Genomic DNA, 23,515 nt, shown 5'->3' with positions numbered 1-23,515 from the left:
GTAATATTATTATATTAGTTGAAGATATTTATTTAAAGATATTGTAATTTTTAATTTAGAGCCTTTTATATTTATATATTATGTTTAACCGAAAAAAATAAAATAATTTTTTTTCTCGCAATGAATTTTATTATTTATATGAAAATATTCAAATTTACATTTTTGCAAATAATTTAATTCCTATAGCAAGAATTAAACATTAATAAATTATTAACATTTCAAAAGTATACAATTAATTTTGTTTATTAATAATATTGTAATCAAGAATTTTAATAATAAATCAGGATTCCTATACAGAAATCCGAATTTAAAATTACATACCTTTTCCATGATTTCCAGGTCAAATTTTTACGAAATTCCTGTGGAATTTCAAATCTAATTTCATTATTTTTGGGCTCTTTAAAAACACTTTACTTATTTAATATAGTCTCCACCCTTTGGTAAAAATTCTAAAATTATCAAAAATTAGCAAAAATTCAAAAAACCGATTTTTTTAAAATTCAACAGTTTTTCTTCTCTTTGATACTATATTTAGCTTCATTATTTTTGGGCTCTTGGAAAATACTTTACTTATTTAATAATTAATAGTCTCGTTTGTATGGTAAAAAATCTAAAATTATCCAAAATTATCAAAAATTCGAAAAACCGATTTTTTTAAAATTCAACATTTTTTCCTCTTTTTTATGGGATTTAGCTTTTTTATTATTTGAATTTCTATTCGAGAGAAAAAATGAAAAACAGGAAAAATTTAGAAACTTTTAAAAATTCCCGTTCTTTTTCATGATTTCCCTGAATTCCAGAAGCCTTTTAAAAATTCCATACCATTTCCATGATTTCCAGATTCTGTAGGAACCCTGTAAATTTTATTAAAATTATTGATGCGTATTAGAAATCTAAATCATTTTAAAGAATTTCATTAGAGTTAATTTTCGTAAAAAAATTAAATTTTTTTGAAGAATTTCTTTCAATTTCTTAAATCTGTAGTTTTTTTGAACAATTTTAATTGAAAATTTTGAAAATAATTTGAAATTTCCAAAGAATTTTATCAAAAACTTTTAAGAATAATTAAATTTTTTTTTAAAAATTTTATTACAATTTTTAAAAATAATTCAACTCGTTCGACAAATCAACGGGTTCATTTTAATTATAATGAAAATAATTGAATTCTGCTTGAGAAGAATTTTAAATTATTTAGAAAAATAATTTAATTCTTGCGAAGAATTTTAAAAATTTATATTTTAAAAATAATTTAATTGTTTTAAAGGATTTTATCAAAATTTTTGAAAATAATTAAATTCTTTCGATAAATTTTAATAAAATTGTATTAAAAATAATTAAATTCTCGCAAAGAAAAAAAAAATTTATGAATATAATTTAATTCTTGTCAAGAATTTCATTAAAATTTTTGATTAAATATAAACAATTGAATTGTCTTGAAGAATAATTTATTTTAATTTTTTTAAAATACTAATGGAATTTGTTTTAATAATTTTAATTGAAAATTTTAAAAGTACCTATAATTGAATTATAATTTTTTGTAAGCCTTTAAAATAATCTTGTTGATTTATAATACTGTAATCAATAATTTTATTAATAAATTTTATTAAAATTATTGATGTATTAAATAATTAAATTCTTTTAAAGAATTTCATTAGAGTTTTCGTAAATAATTACGCATTTTTTTTTGAAGAATTTTACTAAAATTTCAAGAAATAATTGGATTCTTGACATTTTTGTTAAAATTGTTTTGGGGAAGTAATGGAATTCCTGTGAAGAATTGAACTATTTATAAAAACTTGAATTTTTCCAATGAATGTTTATTATTTATGAGAATAATAAATTGAATTCTTGCAAAAAATTGTACTAACATTTTTGGAAAATAAAAATAACAAGAATAATTAATTACTTACTTAAAAACAACACTTTTAACTTAAAAGTATCAAATTGCAACGAATTGATACCAAAAATATGCGCATTAAATCAGAAATTGATCCTAATTTTTGTTATCAATTTGATACTTTTTTAAGAAAATTGTGAAATCGATTTTTTAAACTTAACAAGTTTGCAGCAAGCTTCGTATGGGTGCGCGGGACATTTGAAGCTTGCAGCAATATTGCTATAGATCTATTAAGTAATCGGTTATTTGAAACATATTTTTTTCCTATAGGACTATTTTTCACTTTTATTCCAAAAACTACAAACCGAATCTAAAACTTGTCAGGTTTAAACTCTCTTTCTTCACGGTATACATAACAATTTTATATAATATATAGAACAACATATTAGACAAATTTCGAAAATATTATATATATTATTTCCAGACCCCATTTATTAAAAGTGTTGATTATCAAGAAAAAGAAACCCATACCGTTCACAACATATATGAAATATGAAAGAAATTTCTAAAATTTGACCAGAAGCTTATATGAATGATAATTACTTCCGTTTGGGTTGGCGCATTAATATAAGGGAATCTAACTGCTTAAAAATTCATTGGTAATCATTCTTTATTTGATTAAGTTGGTGAATTTAATGCAAATGAGGATTAAAATGTCGATGATATATGACAACTAGTCAATGGCTTATATGTTGGATTAAGGTAAAGATTATACATGACAAATAATATGGATGCTGAATGTGAGAGAGGTGCTACTTCATTATCCATGATTTGCGATCTAAAAGAGAAGTAGAGTTCTAAAGAAGAGAAAGAGAGGAGGAGAGAGAAAAAAAATTTGTTGAAGGATAAGAATTTCGCCTCGCTCCTGTGGTTTTATACCTGACTGTTGCGTTGCCTTATTATCATAATACAGTACCTCTCGACAAAATTTTACAAAACTAAACCAACTTCTCACTTGGAATTGGAAATTTTCACAAAATATTATGCTTTTCTCTGAATTTTATTTTTTCTTTATTTTTTGAAAAATGATGAGGCTGAAGTCTTTTTAAAAGTTTCGATATTTCAGTATATTAGTAGAGCTTTTCTCCCTCGAAAACTCAAATATATTTTTCATAATTACGATGAGACTATTCTTCCATATATTCTCCGGCTATTTTATTTTTTAAACTTTCCAAGTTCATATATATTTCCACCTACACATCCACAAGATCATATTTCAATTAAACGCATAAAACATAAAACGCATATTTACGATCCACCAATTTTATATTAAAAAACAAGAATAAAATAAAAATATATGTAAATTTAATACCCGTTTTCTAAAAAATTTCTCGATATTAGTTTAAATTTCAAATCAAACTCTTTCTTGATATTATTATGTTAATTTGGATCTTTTTCTTATTCCTTTTTTGCGAAACGAAACGTGGTGAAGATGAACAATAATCGTCGTGTGAATATAATTAATTATTTTTCAATGTGACAAAATATTTAAAATAAACACATTTTTATATATATTCAAAAAAAGAAAAAAAGAAAGGTATGAGAAACAGATGAAATGCCTACACACAATTGTATGAATCGGGGTATTTAACGTATCACGCATAGTCGTGATATGTGATATTCGTTCGCGCAACGTGAATAGGACAACGCAACGCGCGGGATGAACATATATTTTATTTAATTTATTATAGTAACACCTGCACTATTTATAGAAGAGAAAGATAACTATCGTATACATGGCAATCCTCTGTATCATGCTAACAGCAGGTAATCTCCTCTCTGCGACCAAAAATCGAAGAAATTTCTTAGTGCGAATATACAACTTTGTCATTGTCATCAGATTATGATCGCAGTGCTTTTTTGTTTGTTTACTAAAATGTTGCAATCAACACTTTTAAGCTACATTGATAGTTAATTTTTGTTTATGATTTTCATTATGTTTTAGATGCAACAACTGTTGGTATAGTAAACGATACTTTACCAACAGTTGCTGCATCTAAAACATCATCAAAATCATCAACAAAAATCCAAGTATCAAGTTAATTTTTGTTGATGATTTTCATTTAGTGATGAATTTTAGTTATAGAAATTGTAGAAAATTTCATAAAGATGTTTTGGATGCAGTTACTATATTGGTATAGTAAATGATACTATGCCAACAGTTACTGCATCCAAAACATCATTATGAAATTCTCTACAATTTCTATAACTAAAATTCATCACTAAATGAAAATCATCAACAAAAATTAACTTTCGATGAAGTGAAGTGTTGATTCACTCTAAAAATTATTAGATACTCAAAAAAAATGTTCTATTACATTTCTTTACGAATTTTTTTACTTGTAAAATTATTCAAAAACCTCAATAACTTTTTTTAAAATAAATATTTAATCATTATTATTTTTCCATCGGAACTAAGATTTTCAAAATTTCTAATTCAAACCTTTTGAAATTCAATAACTTAAATAAGTATTATTATAAAACAAGAAGAAACAGAGTGATAAAATCATATTTTTTTAATAAATAAAAATGTTTTTACTGCGTAACTTCTTCAAAATTGTTTTTAGAATTTTAATTCAATTATTATTTTCTACAATTTTTAAATAAATTTCTTCCTTAAATTATTTATTTTTAATAATTTTTGATAAAGTTCTTTTAAGAATTTTCAAATTCATTTGTTTATACAATTCAATTTTGAGAAATTTCGATTATTCGGAAATGATTCAATTAAATATATACTTTAGAAATTAAAAACTTCACGAAGAAAAATATAGAAAGTAACTTTTATATATAATACTTTTATAGTAAAACTTAAATTGTCAGAAACTTATCTGCGCACTTCTGGTAAACTTTTACTATACTTTCGGAGTAAATTTTGCTATGTTCGAAGTAAATTTTTACTAGGATCAAAGAAAATATAAAAAAAATTATTAATGATTAATTATTAAGAATTAAAATTATTAAGAGAAAAATTATAATAAAAGTAAAAAATTAGTAAAATTTACGAACGTCTAGCAAAAATTTCCTCCGAAAGTATAGCAAAAGTTATCAGAAATGCACAGAATTTTCTGGAAGTTTAAATTTTACTATATAAGAAAGTATAGTAAAATTTACTTTATATTTATCTCCGGGTTGAAATATAATTTTAAAAAATTTCGATTAAGCTCTTAGAAATAAATTAGTTTCATAGAATGTTTAATTAAAAGTATGGAAAATTCAGATTTTCAAAGATATATTAATTTGAAATCTTTACAAAAGTCAATTATTTCTAAAAATTGCAATTATTAGTAATTTCTTCAAAATTCAATTATTATATCAAAAATTTTAACTGACATTAATTTTTAAATTAATTTTTATTTGAAAATTCTACGAGAATTCAATTATTTAAATTTAATAATTTATTGAATAATTGAATGTTTCTTAAAATTCAATTTCCATGAAGAATTTTATCAAACAAATTTTTAAATAATTAAAAATTTTTCGACGAATTTTAATGAAATTTTTAAGAATAATTATACATTTTTTGAGGAATTAGATTAAAATTGTATTAAAAATAATTGAAATTCTGTGAAATTTACATTACTTTAAAAAATATAATTGAACATTCATGTAGAATTTTGTCAAAATTTTTATTAAATAATTGAATTCTTTTAGGAAATTAAAAAAAAAATTTTTTAAATAATTTAATTCTTGTGATGAATATTGTTATTTATGAAAATAATTGACTTTCTTCAAAAATGATATATTCATGAAAATAATTAAAACCCTGAAAAGAATTATAAAATTTATGAAAATAATTAAATTACTGCGAAAAATTTAATGCCAAATTTTAAAACATTTGATTTTTCAAAAAAAAATTTTGCGAATTTTATTCTAAATAATTGAATTTCTGTGGGAATTTTATTTTTTTTGAAACATAATTTAATGTTCGTGTAGAATATTATCAAAATTTTTATTTAATAATTGAATTCTTTTTTAGAAAAAATTTGCTATTTATATTTATAAAGATAATTGAAATGTTGACATTTTAAATTCTTTAAAAATAATTAAATTTCTGCGAAGAAGTTTATTAATTTTGAAAATAATTAATTTACTTTTTAAATGAATATTGTTATTTAAGAAAATAATTGAATTTTGCAATGAGTTTTATTAAAATTCCTGAAAAGAATTGAATTTTGTTGAAGAATTTTGTTATTCATTTATAAAAGTTAATTGAAATGTTGACAATTTTTTTTTTTAGATTTTTTGAAAATAATTGAATTTCTACGAAGAATTTTATTATTCATGAAAATAATGGAATTCTTATGAATATATTGTTATTTATGAAAATAATTGAATTTCGCAATGAATTTTATAAAAATTCCTGAATATATAATTGAATTCCGGCAAGGAATTTTGGTATTTAAAAAGATAATTGAAATGTTGACGAGAATTTTTCTTAAAATTTTTGAAAATAATTGAATTTCTGTAAAGAATTTTGACATATTTATTGAGATTAGTTGAATTCTTTCAAAGAATTGTGTTAATATTTTTAAAATTGAAACTAATTTCAACATAATTGAAATTAAAGTTTTTGAATAAAATACTTCATTAAATGATTTATATATATATGTAATAACTTTTATATGGCAGTTCTTCAATAGAATTAAGTTATTTAAAATAAATTATTGTCAGAAAAAATTTAAGTTTTTTTTAGAATTCGTGGTAATTTCATATAGTTTATGAGGAAAATAAAAAGACACAAAAAATAAGAAAATTTTCTTATAAATTCTAAACATTTAATTTTTTCAGTACTTTTAATCCTTCAACTTTTTCCCTCTGAAAGTTACATTTCATGCTAACTATATCACAGTTTTTCTGCTGATATCAAATTGAGACAAAAAACGAATCAAAAGTGTTGCGAAGCAATAACGTTTTTCTGCTGATATCAAATTGAGACAGAAAACGAACGTTTTTTGTCTCAATTTGATATAAGCAGAAAAACTATGATAGGTTTATTTTGGGTTTCCTATAGTCAAAGGAGAAGAAATCTGTCACTTATTGCTCTAGCTGTTTTGTACATCTTAATAGAAGAAGAAGAAATGAAGGTAATTCCTATACCTTCTTTTTCTTAAATAACAATAAAAAGCGATCTAATTAATATCAAGAGTTGATGTGCGTAGAAAAAGCAAACATATACATTTTTGATTGGTTCAGAGGATGAGTGTGGTGAAAAAGAGGATAATACACGCTTCACAGAGAGCATAGAGGCGCAGCATCTCTCTGAGTATGGATATACACGCGCCATGGCAACACAATGACGTGAAGAATAAAGCCTTGCAAACGAGCATGTCGCTTTTTATGCACAGCAATGTACACATGTCAGGTGTGCGCGTGTAAGTTAGTGAGCAACGGTGCATGCATACATTAGGCGTAGGTGTATCATCTAACTAACTTGGTTGGCCTGTGTTTGGGTCGCCACCGATCGTCCCGCTTCAGCTTACTTGGGTGGCCCTTCTCTGCCTCTACTCTCCACGTCCTCATCAACTCATACAACTCTCTCTTCTCTCTCTTTCTCCCTTTATTAATCTGTCTTTCTCTTCTTCTTACTCTATATCATTCTCTCTTTTTATCTCTCTCTCTCTCTTTGTCCTTTTCTCACTCTCTATTTTTCTCTCTTTCTCCCCCTGTATATCTATTTCCCTATCTTTCGCACTGACTATTTCTCTCTCGCTCTCTATTTCCTTCTCTGTCTATATTTCTCTCTCCTGTGCTTCCCTTACCTCTATATATTCAGATGATGAATGACTTAGCGCTCCCTTCATATACCAACTTGCTGATCCCCACTTTCCTCTCTTCCTGCCTCCACCATCCTCCTACTTTGAATGCTACACCCTTTTGCAGAGTCCTCGAAAACCGCACAAGGTGGCACAAGGGTTTATTAATCCCCAATCAATGGACGTCCTTATGTCCTCTTCTAACCTCAAGAGAAGAAACATTTCATCATTGATACCCAATTGTATATACCTATATCATTAAAGAGCCGAACAATTTATATCTTCTTCTAATTTTTTCTACTGATAAATCATGCAGACTTCGCATTCGATAATTAATTTAGAAAAGTAGCAAACAGTAGCTTCAAAACCAAGAAAAGTATAGTAAAAAAATAGTTATCGAAAAATTAAACTTTTGACGAACAAAATAAAATAACTCGTTATAAGTTATTACCCAATTCAACAAGTTTGATTATAATTTTGACCCTGTGGCTCTTAGAAGAAAAATTTCTTTGCATTACGAATAGTTATGCTTACCGCATAAAAAAATGCTGCTAAAATGCTTTTTTGTCCTACCTGCACGAAAAGTATGTCATTTCGGGCACTTAAAGTGGGCGCAAAGTAACTTATTCTCGCCCGGGGCCAGGGAAGCGGTCGCAAAAGTTATTTACGCCCGCTGACGTCACACAAGCGGGCGCAAAAGTACTTTTGCGCCCGCTTCATCTAGCCCGAGCGGGCGCAAAAGTACTTTTGCGCCCGCTTCGCTCGTGCCCTCGATGCCATACTTTTCATGCAGTTAGGACAAAAAATTATGTTCGCAACATGGGCGCAAAAGAGATTACGACTTTGGCGAGATTTCGGGACCTCAGGGACACTTTCGCACCCTCGGCTTCGCCTCGGGCGCGAAAATGTCCCCTCGGTCCCTTCATCTCGCCATCGCCGCAATCACCTATTTTGCGCCCTTGATACGATAATAACTATTTCTAAAATTAAAAAAAACAGATTTTTACTAAATTCTTTTATACTTGTATATATATGTACGAAGTCTTTCTTTTATCTTGCTAGCAACTTCCTTCCTCTTGCCACTTGGAAAGCGTATAGAGAATGGTATAGGGAATCCCTAACATTATTCATTGCTGACACAAGCATACTTGGTTCAATTTACAACTCGGTTCATCTAAATTGCCGCCACTGATAGTCATCCAAACATTGCTACTGTTTGTTTTCAACTGTTTTCATAATCATTGCTGTACTGTTTTCAAAATCCGTTATATCAAATATTCAAAAAACTGAAAAAGCCTTTTTAGAAAATTGAAGAAGTCAAAATGCGCGATTAACGAACAATCTTTAAACTTTTCTGTACTTTTCTGTCTTTGAACGAACAGTACTAAATGTCGATTCAAATTACTTATCCAATTCATTCGTTAGCTTTTCGAATGTTCACTCGGTTTATATATCTAACCTTCAGTCGGTATTGTTTTAAACTTTTCTTAAAATTTCATGTAACTGTGATCACTCAACTGCATCATTCGTACTTTACTGGAAGGAGAATTCAAAACCACCGCTTGGTTATAGGTTTAGAGTACCGTCTGGGTGTTAACCTTATTTAAATAAAAATTAACTAAAAAAAAAAAATTCATGCAGCGAAAGTTGATTTGACCGCAAAAGATGATTCACCACGAACAGTATTTTCCTTTTTTGTTTGTTTGAAGAACGATATTGAATGCGGTGTCAGAACGATAGAATATACTTTAAATTGTCCTCTGATCAATGAACAACTCATCAGCAGCTGAAAGCCTCGACTGTAAGAAAAGTTATCATATTGAGGAAAAGGAAAAAGGAAGAAACATGTCCGAAACGGGTCATAAACAACAAGAATGGAGCACAACGAGAATATGGGTCTCCTATGGTTTGTTCTGTGGTCGACTTCACAAGTCGCTTAGCTACCTGAAGGGTCGAGGGCCCTTGGTATATATTTTATATCCAAAAGGCCTTTCATGTTTCACTACAGAGGCACCCAGCGTGTCGAATAGAATTCAGGAGGCTTTAGTCGCAGATAGGTATATTTTGACATCCCGAGAAATTAGTATAATAAAGGGGGCCAAGGTAAAGGCGCCCAGAGTGCCTAAACACACGCCGTAAATCTCCCCCGTCGCTCTCACTCTCTCTCTCACTTCAAGACCACACCACCACCACCACTATCACCAGCACTCCTCGAGGGTTCTTTAATGTTACCTAAACTATCGGGGAGGAAGATGCGTCTCTTATATATTTTGATCGATCGTGATATGTCTGTGTCTTGTTGTGTAACGGTCTTTATTGCTTTTTCCACTCCTTATGATTTAGTCTCTCTATCCTCTCGTCGTCAATTCTTATTGTCCTGCTAAAATATCGTTAAAAATCGAGGAGTCACTTAAAAAATGATTGCTGATGATTTATGGTGGCTGTACTGTTATTTCTTCATGTGCAGCATAACTGCAATTTTAAGACTGAATTTTAGAACTGTAGCTAGAAAAATTAACACTTTTATTAAACCTAATAGAATGCAGATGTTCAGGATCCTAGGGATTGGAATTTTTTATCTATTTTTGACTCTCCTCATCGTGGACAATCGTGGTCTTTGGCAAAACCCTCTCCATAATGCTGTTAAAGAATTTTGTCTTTATTTTATTTAATTAATTTTATTATTATTATTTATTATTATTAAATGTCTTTCAGATTCACAAGATGATCTATTAATCATGTTGCACCTAAAATATTTCACTCATATTTCTAAACTATGTCTTCATCTTATTCCAACAGTTTTATCTATCCGATATCTTAATTATCGGTTAGAAAGCAGAAGATGACAATGACTTTTCAGTAATGAAAACCCGATTTTTATCGATTGTTCCCACCTGGCGTTGAATTTGACCCTTTTTGACATAGTTTCCCGCACTCAAAAAAGTAGATTTCGTCAGAATTTAAGAAATTCCGTGCATTCTTGTAAATTACAGTATAGGGTTGCCACGCTTTTGCGCTCATTTCAAATTCCCTGACTTTTCCAGGTTTCCCAGGTTAAAAAACGAAATTTTTCTCCAGGTTTTACATTTAAATTTTACCAAAAATTAAATAACTCTCTGATTTTAAAAGACATAACTTTGATGAATTTATTTAATTGTTAAATTATTCGAAAACATCAAAAAACTTCATTTTTAAATAAATATTTAATCATTATTATTATTACATAGGAATTCAAATTCTTAATCAAAAGATTCAAATTCAATAACATATAAGAATATTATAATAAAACATAAAGATATCGATCAGTCCAAATCTTCGACTTTTGAAATGATCGCTTTCTTTATGTTTTATAATAATTAAAACTTGACAAAATCATTATTTTATTATTATTAAAATATTGTTACTGTAACTTCTTCAAAAATTATTTTCATCATTTCGATTCAATTATTCATTTCTAGAATTTTTAACTACAATTCTTCTTTAATTCAATTTTTTAAAATAATTTTTGAAAAAGTTATTCGAAAATTTTCAAATTCTAGCTTTTGTTTAGAATTTAATTTGACGAAATTTCTATTATTCTGAAATTCTTCAATTAAATTGTATATATATTAGAAAAGAAGAACGGTAAATATACAGTCATACAATTGGAGTATGGTTATAATTTTTTATAAATAAGGAATTCTCAAATGACAAATGCGAGTATTCATTTGTAAGTTCAACTGCTAACTGCCACTATGGAAGTTTCTTTCAGAAATACCAAGAGTTTAACACAAATTTTACCCATTTTGACCCAAATTTTTGAAACTTACAAGTTTTAAAAATTTGGGTCAAAATGGGTTAAAATAGGTAAAATTTGGGTAAAATGAGTATTCATTTGTAAATTCAACTGCTAGCTGTCACTATAATGTATATAAGTTTCTTTTAGAAATACCCAAAGTTTAACCGAAATTTTACCAATTTTAACCCATTTTACCCAAATTTTTAAAACTTGTAAGTTTCAAAAATTTGGGTCAAAATGGGTCAAATTCTTATTGAATCTTTATTTAAAACAATAGAACATTCTGTGTGGTCTAGAATTAAAGCTGATAACGTCCCTTTTCTGTTGTAGGTTCATTGAGAGACAGAAATGAAGAAAATTATTAGATTAGGTCAGATTAGAATTTTGGTATCGACATTAGAACATCCAACTATCAACTATCCAACAAACAATACAGCGATGAGAAAGAGGATAACAATTAGGACCTGTCGGAAAGTAATGAGAGGATTCAGCCTCTGCTGAAAACCAAAAAAATACCAGTAGGTTACACATCTCTTATCGACAACTTCCGATGCCGCACTTGAACTCCATCTCCCCCCACGGGTGGATGGCGAAACCACCATAAGTCTGTAATCCTCATCTTTACCTACCCATCAGCCATTGGAGTAAGTCTGCAGCCTCCTGAAGCTTTGGAGTATTCCCCTTGACGCGCGAATATACCTTTATTAGCGCCTAGTCACCGCCACGACTCTTGGTATGGTTGGATAAGCACGTTGCCAGCCATCAGGCTCGGTCGATCGATCTCTTTCGGCACTAGCAATGTTGCTGCTCCACAGTTACACGTACACGATACAAGCAACAACGTGGATTGTGGGTTGGCTGTGAGACGAAGGGGGCCGCTGGTCGTGGCTCAAATACTCGCAGTCCAACCTCCTGTCGCACCGAATTATCGTTTCCCTCAAGTCCCTACCAATCGGCGTGGGTCTTTCTTTCACGTTCACGTTCTTCTTGGCCTCGCCCCTTCTCCCTTTTCAGACCACCAGAGTGCGCGCGCACTCCCAGTTATCACGATAACCCTCAACAACTTTGCCCGAGTAGTGGGGGCCACCGATCGTGGGAGGAGGAGGAGTAGGAGGTCAGTGGAGTTCGGGTAGTCGAGCAGCGCAGACGCGTTGTGCGCCTGAGCAATTTTCTCTCTCTCAAAGTTAGAAACTTGACTTTTCAGCTTCTTGTGCTTCGTTGTTGATCCTCGTTGATCGTTGTTCGCATATTTTCATTTTGTGTAATGATTCTTTATAAATTAACAAATTAATTTATTCGCGATAACGGTAAAAACAAAACAACAGAGACCTGTAGTGAAAGAATTTTTTTGCCGTCGGGAGTGCGAAAGAGGGTTGTGAGTTATTCGAAGAGTGAAGCCTACGAAAATTAATTAAAGAGGGGCAAAGAGAGAATCTGTTTGAAAAGAGTGATAGCGAAGAGAAATGAAGGGGGAAAGGGGTAAAGCGACGGACTTCAGCATAGCGGCCATCATGGCGCCCAGGGGTCCGTCCTTCGGACATTACCACCTGCAGGGCCTTAGTGGTAACGCGTCAGCCAACACCAATGTGGAATGCGGCAGCAAGGCTTTCAGCACACTTGACCACCGTGAGTTACTTTCCCCCCCAGAGGATAATTTTTTTTCTTACGTCTAGTTCACATCTTGGGGAATTTCATTTCACATATCGTCTTACGGTTCTTTGATCCCTAAACATTTCATTACACCAACTCGCGATGGTGTAAGTCAGAAGTTCCTCAATCTTCCAGAAGTTATTTCGAAAATTTAAATTAACTGATACTTAGATAATAAGTAAAAAAAAGAGTTGATGGATGTTCAAGACTATGACGAAGTTGAAGTCCAGAAATAGTTGATCAACGAAGTAAATTTAATGCATCTGAATATATCCGAATACCTTTAGGAACCTAGGTGGAAAAGTTAACGTTAGCTAATGTTACTAACGTTAGACTAAGGTTAACTAACGTTAGGCTAACGTTAGACTAACGTTATAATGTGACATTAGTGGTCAAAAATATTGTTAGATTAACGTTAGTTATTAACGTTAGTTTTTACGTTATAGTTAATGTTAGTCTAACGTTATAGTAGCATTATATAGCTAACGTTAACTTTTCCGCCTGCGAAAAGTTTCCATAGTTAACTAAACAATATTGTTGAAACTTGAATAAAAATCTTCCGCTCTTGTACATTTTTCAAGAGGCCGAATATTATTTTAGCTTCAAATTTAAATCGTATAGTTATTTGTTCTCTTAAAAAAATTCCTTAACAATTTTGAGCAAATCGAAATTCTTTATTTTTTCGGTTTTAAAATCTTTGCGGACAGCTTCTTTAATTTTGTATATGACAATATAGTGTCACGAGCTTTGAGTAATTAACTTTTTGTAAAAGTTTTCATTGATCAAGAGGTCTTCAACTTGGTCCAAAATGCTCTCAATACTGAACATACAGACATCATAATAAATAAGGAGTACTTACAAGGAAGTTCGAACCAAAATCCAAAAAATTTTCTTCTTTACTGTCTCTCCATGAACCTGCAACAGAAAATTCGTGATCAGCTTTAATTCCAAAACACATAGAATGTTCTATAGTTTCAAATAAAGATTTAATAAGAATTTTAACCCATTTTGACCCAAATTTTTTAAACTTATAAATTTCAAAAATTTGGGTTAAAATGGGTAAAATTTGGGTTAAACTTTAGGTATTTCTGAAAGAAACTTCAATAGTGGCAGCTAGCAGTTGAATTTACAAATCAATACTCATTTTACCCATTTTGACCCAAATTTTTGAAACTTATGTTTCAAAAATTTGTGTCAAAATGTGTTAAAATGGGTAAAATTTGGGTTAAACTGTGGGTGTTTCTGAAACAAACTTCATAGTGGTCTAGCAGTTGAATTTACAAATGAATACTCATTTGTCATTTGGGATTTATTGCCTAAATAAAAAATTTTCCGAACGGTTGTAAACTTTTACTTTTCTAAGCATGTATGTATATAAGAATTAACATTCCTTTTTTATGAGAAATTATAACCACTCTATTTGTGACTGTATTTATTATACAAAAAACCTTTCTCTAAGAGAATGCTACAACATTTCACACTATTTGCAAAGACCATCAGTCTTTATGCAATTAGTTCATTTGTATAATTAACTACGTTCAATATATAGTTTCCCTTTGCGATAATTTAACGCACCTCGCAAGTTCTACTCAATTTATTGTTCCTGGTTTGAAAGTATATTAAAAATAAAACCTAGTTTTATAATGAGAGTGTAAAAATCCATTCATTTACCAAAATTTAAGATTACATTTCGTTCATTACATTAAATTATAAGGACATATGATCCTCTGCAGTAAGGATACAGTTGTCAAAAAATTGGGTACTAAGATTTTTGGTAAAGAAATACCAGGTGGAAAAGTTAACATTAGCTAATGATACTAACATTAACTAATGTTAGGCTAACGTTAGACTAACATTTAGTTCATGTTAATCTAACATTAGTGACCTATAAAAATGTTATAGTTTAACGTTAGCCTAACGTTAGGCTAACGTTAGACTAACGTTTAGTTAACGTTAATCTAACGTTAGTGACCAAAAAATGTTAGATTAACGTAGCCTAACGTTAGTCTAACATTAATATAATTAGCTAACGTTAACCAACGTTAATTTTTCCACCTGGGATACTTCATGGAAGAATAGTTAAAAGTAACAGAATAATAAAGTACAGAATAGTAATACAAAATAGTGATGGAGTACAAAATAGAAGAGTACATAGAATAATAAAGACTTTACAACAATCAAATAATGTACAGAATTGCATCAGAAAAAGCCGTAATGGAAATATATGCCATACAAAAAGAAAGTAATAAAGAATATTTTCCGCATTAGTCAATTACCATGCGACGTGCATTGAAAATCATAAAAGCGAACTGATTCATTTGGATCCAAAGAATAAAGTTCAACATTTTAATGCTCGTGTTTGCCAAGAAGCATCAGTTTCAACTAAAATAAATCCACAATTCCCAACTAGTGTTAAAACCCTTGGTAAATCCTCTCTAAACACTAAACATTAATCTCCAGAGCAACATATCGTTAACTCCTATATACAAGTACCTAAATGGAGGCCACTTTCGCTTTCTCAACTTCTTGATTATGTTCCGCAGCTACTATATAATTATTCAAAGATATAATTAGAGCCGTTTGAATTTAGAAGATAGGAAAATTTTATTTTTCCCCAGTATTCAGATATATAATATATTAGTCCAAAAAAAGGAACTAAAAGAGATGCATTTCTTTTTTCTTAAAATAACATCTATATGTGTGTATACATATGCAAATGGTCATGGGTGTTAATTCATCAGATGTTTGGTTATTTGAAATGTGTATACGGGAGACGTTTTGTAATGTGATCGAAAGAAACTTTTTGAGTACCACCTCTTCTTCTCTTCTTTGGAGGGCTTGGGCGGTGACAGGATTCTGGGTGGTCGTTGCACGACGGGCGTATAGGCAAAAAGGAAGCTTACGTCAGAAACTGCACACGCTCATATTTCTTCTCACTTCAGAAATGAGAGCGCGAGAGTCTCGAGAGCGACCCATGCGTTTGTCGCATTGTGATCGTAATTCTTTTTTTTTAATGAGATTCGCAGGTCGAGTTTTTTAGTCTAAATACTTTTACAGTTATGAACACTTCTAATCTGAATATAATTTTGGTCATCCAAATATTTTTCGACATCTTTTGCCAAAGTATTTAGATATCCAAATGTACTTTTGCAAACCTAACCATTTCTAAATAAAAACTTTTGCGTTCAGCATACAGGAAACAGAAAACTTTGTATAGCGCGAACTTTGGCCTAGTTTTTCTAAGGATATCAAATTCAGACAAAAAATGAATCAAAATCGTTGCTTCGCAACATTTTTTATTCATTTTTTGTCTCAATTTGATATCCTTAAAAAAACTGTGCGGTATATTTTGTAGCATAAACTTTGTACTATAGCAAACTTTACAATCTGTTGCAAAGATTATACGATCCGCTTTTCTTCAGAGCTAATTATCATCAATTAGTAAACATTTATCACTCGGTCATTATTCGAATTTGCAAATTTTCCAAATAAAATTGCGCGCACAACCAATAATTGCTCAATCTAGATAAAGAAATAATTATCCCTCTATATCCCAAAGTAGTAATTTCTCAAGAAGGAAAAAAAGACAACTAAAAACTCTAACTAAATTGAAAATGTTTCTATAAACTGTAATTTTCTTTAAGTACAGTCTTTCGCTACTGAGCGGCACTTAAATCCAAGCTATCGAATATATTTTTATTTCCCACGAATACTCGGTTGACTTGAAAATCCTTTGTAAGGTTTCCAAACTGGATTATATCATTGTAACATTAGAAGAGTGTATATATATTAAAGACATTATGTAAATTAACATATTTATTTTCAATTTTCTTCGAATTGTAAAATTTTACAAAGAGCAATAGATAGTGGCGCAATACTTGATAAAAAATGTGATCAGAAAGAAATATAAAGTTGTTTAGAGAAATATATAAATGATGCAATTGAAAATAACAATGTATTGTTAAGGGATTTTCAGAGTCAATGACCGTAGATCATGAGGATATAAAACTCGAGTAAATAGAGTCATTAGAATCTTATGACGGATAATAACTGAAGTAAACTGTGAAACTTTATTGCACTTATTAGTTTCTACTGAAGCTATACCCAATTTACCTGCCGCATTGTTCGAAGTAGAATCGTACCAGTCGTTCATAATTTACAATATCCACTAAATGTTTTAAAATCCATCATAGTTGTACTAAATGACTATTTCTAGCGGTAATTTTCTTTCTTAATATACTGATGTACTTTTAAGATTTGTGACCATTTACGGATTTTAATAAGTTTGCACTTCCAGCGAGCAAGTCACTAATGAAGTTACTTATTCTTTTAAAAAATTATTTCTTTCACCGAAATAGAACTTTAGCACCGCACTTACTTTTCTAATACTTCTTTTTTGTTTTTGATTCTTGAAATCAATTTCGCGTCGACTTTTTTCGTATATATTATAATTATAAATAAGTAACTAACAAATTTTACTAATAAAAATCACATGTTAGGGAATAATTAAGTCTCAAACTATAATTTTCGTTTTTCATTGTTCCGAACATTCAATAATTTTCCGTATACGTTTCATAACTTTAATTTTAATCAAAACAGATCTGTACGAAAACAAAACTGATGAGAATGTAAAAATATTTCGTTTGTTTAAACATTCACTTTATTCATTTCAGAAACTTTTTTTTAAAGCAACACTGGATTGATTGTATATTAGTCAGATACAAATTAAATTGATTACGATTCGTTATCAAATGTTAAAATCCATTTGCGGATAATATTAACGATATTATGTTTTAGTGTATAAATGCTCATCATCTGCAGATGCGCATTTACACTTGTTATGTTGAAAATGTTCGTTTACACGAATACGTATTGCCAATTGGTTATATACCGTACATCGATGAATGCATCTGCTCAATACATGTATTACACGCACATATAGCGTGAAAATGCATACGAGTGTATATATTTATAACGCAAATGGTGTGTACTTTTATGACGTGAACATTGTCGACATATCCGGCGACTCGTTCGTAAATTATTAATTGACAATTTACAAACAATTTTGCTTTTTTTAAATCGTGTCTAAATGAACATTTCTATCATATAATGTATATATACCCGTGCAGAAATCGCCACTTTTGTTCCCGATTACCGCCCTGGCCCCGGTCGGGATTTCATGATCTGGCCCCGACTTCGTGGCCCCGACCAGGACCAGACCGGGTTTGCCCAAGGATCTACAAACAGCGCACAATGGGATTTTTTTTACAATTTACTGTTCAAAACTGTCTACAGCCTACAATTCTTAACCGGTTTCAGTATTCTTTATTTTAAATTAAAGGCGAATAAATTCTTAAGACATCCCTTAAGGTCAATTTTTTAGTTCTTAATTGTTTATAATTTTTATTTTCAATCAAAGTTAACAAATTAATACAATTTTTCAAAAAAGGAGGCTTATTTTCTTATTCCGTTGCTGCATATGATCTGAATCAGTTCAAATTAATACAATATGACCACCATATAATTAATAAAACAGAAAGTAATTTATATCAATTGTTATAAACAATATTAATTAACAAATAGTTAACTTTGATTTCTTTCCACTAAAAAATGTTTTTTTTCACATTTTCTTTTTAATTTAAGTCTATTTAAAGAATATTTGTCCTTTTTGATTAAAAAATAACTTATTTAAATTGTTATAAACAATATATTAAATAACAAATAGTTATGTAACTTATGCTCCTGTCCACCAAAAAAATTTTTTTTCACGTCTACTTTTTAATTTAAGTTCATTTTAAAAATATGTGTCCTTTTTGTTTAAAAAATAACTTATTTAAATGGTTACAAATAATATTAATTAACAAATAGTTAATTTTTGTTCCTTTCCACCAAAAATTTTTTTTTCACGTTTACTTTTTTATTTAGATAATGTTAAAAGACCACGGATATATAATATTAAATATTTAAATAAGTTATATTATAAGCAAAAAAGACATATATTCTTTAAAAGAACCTAAGTAAAAAAGAAAATTTGCAACAAAAATTTTCTGTTGGACAGGATCATAAGTTAACTATTTGTTAATTAATGTTGTTTATGACAATTGAAATATATTACTTTATGGGTTTTTAATTGTCTGCTGGTAATATTGGATTAATTTGAACTGATTTAGAGCATGTGCAGTAACGGAATAAGAAAATAAACGTCCGTTTTTAAAAAATTGTGTTAATTTGTTAACTTTGATTGAAATTTGAAAATAAAAATTATAAACAATTAAAAACTCAAAAATTGTCCTCGAGGGATGTCTTAAGAATTTATTCTCCTTTAATTTAAAACAATAGGACAAACGCACCAATTGTCGAGGGTGAACCATTTGTCGATGTTATCATGGTGATAACCAAAAATATTGCCTAAAATGTTAAATTTTTTTGTGGTTATAATATTAACATATTATTTTTGACATTTATAACTCTTAAAAACTCTTAATTGTTTTTCACACTTAAATTGAAATTCCATGTTTAAGGCAAAAAAATAAATTATTATTAATTAATAATTTTTAGTATTATTGTGAATTATTAATAATGAAAAAATTTTTATTATTTTAAAAAATAGTTAAATTATAAATAATATAGAATAAATAATTAAATTAATAATTTTTACCATATTATTATGATAAACATATTAATTTATATATATATATATATATATATATATATATATATATATATATATATATATATATATAACATACATTTTTAATAATTTTTCTATAAATAAATATGATACAGTCAATTTATTATGATAACACTGTATATAACGGTCCCATGATTCAAAAGGAAGTTTAAGCGAGGTCGCTTCCAAGCTTGCGTGGCTATGCGGTATGTGTATTCGACTTGCGTCCTCGAGGTCTAGGGTTCGGTCCCCCGTGCGTGCGATATTTTTCCGTCTTAGTTTTAAGTGTTTTGTGTATAATTCTTAATAATGTTACATAAAGTATAGGTTTAAATAATTATTAACAATAATAATAATTATAAATAATTATTAATTTAAATAAGATAGTCTGTCTAAATTAATGAAAGAAAATAAGAAAAATATTTTTTTTAAAAACTTAGTTCAATAAAAGCAATTCTAATAACTATTTACATTTTTAATGACACTCATAAAAGTTTATTTACTACAAAAATATTAATAATAATCATTAATATTGAAGTAAATACTCCCCATTCTTTAATAATCAAATAACAAGCTTTAATATAATAAAATGCAGTCAGTATTGGAATTCTACCTGGGTAGCGAAAAGATCGGGGGAAATCCCATGGCCCCGACCGGGTCCCGACAGGGCGGCCAGATCGGGCAAAGTGCCATGGCCCCGGTCAAAATTTCTGCACGGGTATAAAATATATTTTGTAATATAGTTTCTCTCTAAACTTTTTGTTACTATTAAATAATTAAACTTTTTACCGCACATTTAAATCACAGGCCTCGGATATTATGACATTTTCGACTATTTTCAAATAATGCGCGACTTTTATCGACTTATTGCATTTAAAAAATTGCGACTTTTTCGACCTTTCTTCCAAATTTTGCGACAAAATACCGTATTTTTAGTATAAATTGCAACTTATTTCGATTTTTATAGTGTGAAAAGCATAAATATATATCAGGATGGCCACATGTCCAGTAAAGTCAGGAAAAAAAATTTTTTTCAGGGAAATTTAGAAAATTGAGATTTTTTTCGACTTATTTAAAAAAATTTCGACTTTCTCGACTTTTCTTCCAAATATTGCAATAACATCATATTTTTTAGTATTAAATATAACTCATTTCGATTTCTATTAGTGCAAAAAATAACTATAAACAAATCTTTCAAAAATGATTTTTAATCATTTTTCTCATTAAATTTTCAAAATATACAATAAAAAGATTTTGAATAATTGAAATGGAAATTTTGTAAAATTTAATTGAAAATAAATCGTTTTTTCAAGTATTTTAGATTAATTTTATTGAAAATAAACTTTTAAAGAATTGAAAATTTTTGAAATAATTGAATTCTCAAAAATTTTAATAAATAAATCTTCAAGTGTAAATTCAATAAAAATGGAAAATTAATGAAAATTAGGTTCTAAAAATAATATTAGAATATAGTTTTGAAAAAAGTAATTTTCTAAATTGTTTCGTTCTAATTTTTTAAAATTCGATTATTTTCAATATTTTTAGAATTATTTTTAACATTTTGGAGAAAATAATCATATATTTACAATTTTTAATTAAAATTCTTCAAAACATTAAGTTTTTTTTTAATTATATAAAAATTCTTTAATTATTTTAGAAAAATTACATTACAATATATTTATAAAAAACTAATTCTTAGAATTGTTTTATCATCATTTTTTAAGATTCAATTACCTTCAAACAAAATAAATTAAAATTTTTGAAAATTTACGCTTTTTTATAGAATTTTGGAGAAATCTAATAATTAAAATTCTTCAAAAAATTGATTTATTAAAATATTTTTTAAAAACTCCATTTTTTAAAAAAATAAAGATTGTATTAAATTTAAATTATTTTTCAAAGCTTTTTCCAAATTTCAATTATATTTTTCTTAGCTTTTATCAAATTTCATTTATTTTTCAAAGATTTTACCAAATTTTAATTATTTTTACAAAGATTTACCAAATTTCAATTATTTCTTAAAAGATTTTACCAAATTTCATTTTTTTTGGACATTTTTTAATTGCGTATGTAATTGTAAAACTATATATATTATTGTCTTTCAAAACTTATTTAGAAATATTTTTAAAAATAAGTTAATTTTTCGAATTTCTTTATTAAAATTTTTGAAAATATTCTTTCTTAATATCTTTCAAGAGAAAAATGAACAGTTATATATAGTTGTAATTTTTAGAAATTAATAAATTTCAAAATTTGAAATTTTTTAAATTTTATTATCCGTGAAAAAAGAAATAAGGAGTATTGAAATATTTATTTTATATTTTGGAGCATGATTGGAATGAAAATTGAGAATTCTGTTTGAGCGAAATATTTATTTAGCAAAATTATTCAAGTTTTGATTAATTGAATTTAGAAATCAGTGAAGCTTCAAAGAAATACAAAATAAAATTTTTGAATTTTTTGTTTTTTTTATTTTTTTCAAAACATTAAATTAAATAAAAGACTTTTCTATTTTTAATCGACTAAAGCGACTTTTTTTGCTCGTTTAAAGTCGATCCGAGGTCTAAAATCATGTTTAAATACTGATGCAATATTAAGGGAACAGAGAAACATTATGTCTCTGGTACTATTATAAAATATTACATTAACATAATTATTATAATGATTAGGGAGAGGGAGGTCAATATACGCTTAATTTAATTGAAATACAAAAAGAACATTTTCAAATATATTAATTGTGTATTACTGAAATACTACCTGCATGCCATATGCAAAAATCCTTAATTTAAGCAATTTAAAAAATGATTTCAAGTGTCTTTGTAACTGGAAAGTTACAAATTTCAATTTACACGTATATATGCGAGCGCCTGCCTCTCATATATGGAATATTGCATGAAGATCGTTGTCATTATAGGTGTGTATATATGTTGTACTCACAAAAGCATAATTTCTCCTTGGGGCTTTACTTATATCCTTATACTATACACAGAGGAGGTGGATGGTATAATATACATTATAAACTCTACTGTACGGTATAAAACTCTTTCACATATGCACCTTTTTAAATGCAAAATATAAAGTGAACCTTTATTGTTATTATTATATACTGCAACTGCACGGTACAGTTTACCAGATATGATAATGTGTGTGGTAAATGCTACTATCACTATCATTACTACATGGCGATGAAAACATTGAAGGTGAGCTCGTATCAGAAGGACGTGTCATGACACATGTAATCTGTCTCGGGAACAAGTTTCCTTCATTCAGATTAGATATAGCATAATAGTAAACGTTAGAAAATTTCTGTTTCTGTGTAAAGTTATTCATATATCGTTATTCGCAGGTAAATATATCAAGTGCATGAAATTGCAAATATTTACAATGACATTTCTTTTATTTCAAAATATTTGCATTCAAAGAAGAGGGGAAAATTCCGTTAATTTTTTTTTATTAGAGCGAGCGAAAAGTAATTCAGGTTTGCTACAAAAATTTAATTTTGTTTTACCCTGATTTTTGGGCAAAATTTTCATTTTTCCTCTGATCCTAAAGAATATTTTGATTTACTCTAAAAATTATTAGACGCACTTATAGAAAAATGTTCTGTAACATTTATATTTCTGAATTTCTTTAATTTGTATAAAATTATTCGAAAACATCAATAACTTCATTTTTAAGTAAATATATGTAATCCGTATTATTTTTCCACATTTAAGATTTTTAAAAATTTTAAATTCAAACCTTTTTGAAATTCAACAACTTTT

At 28.2% G+C, this 23,515-nt stretch overlaps 1 protein-coding gene and 1 long non-coding RNA gene across 2 annotated transcripts in view; one reads left to right on the top strand and one right to left on the bottom strand.

Annotated features, from left to right (window-relative positions):
• Positions 1-7,595: 7,595 nt before the first annotated feature.
• On the bottom strand, positions 7,596-22,792 carry LOC122500277. The gene is made up of 3 exons (XR_006301453.1): positions 22,689-22,792; positions 13,941-13,996; positions 7,596-7,853 (listed from the first exon to the last, which is right to left on the bottom strand). It is a non-coding gene; the product is annotated as an uncharacterized LOC122500277 (long non-coding RNA).
• LOC122500271 (T-box transcription factor TBX20) overlaps positions 12,565-23,515 on the top strand; it is a 69,324-nt gene continuing 58,373 nt past the window's right edge. The window contains exon 1 of the mRNA XM_043609122.1: positions 12,565-13,057. Coding sequence (XP_043465057.1) covers positions 12,895-13,057 — 163 coding nt within the window. The 5' untranslated portion in view covers positions 12,565-12,894. The remainder of the gene's footprint in view (positions 13,058-23,515) is intronic.

Source organism: Leptopilina heterotoma, unplaced genomic scaffold (assembly GCF_015476425.1).
Source record: "Leptopilina heterotoma isolate Lh14 unplaced genomic scaffold, ASM1547642v1 Lhet_183, whole genome shotgun sequence".
NCBI lineage: Eukaryota > Metazoa > Arthropoda > Insecta > Hymenoptera > Figitidae > Leptopilina > Leptopilina heterotoma.
This window is presented reverse-complemented; position numbering and strand designations above follow the sequence as displayed.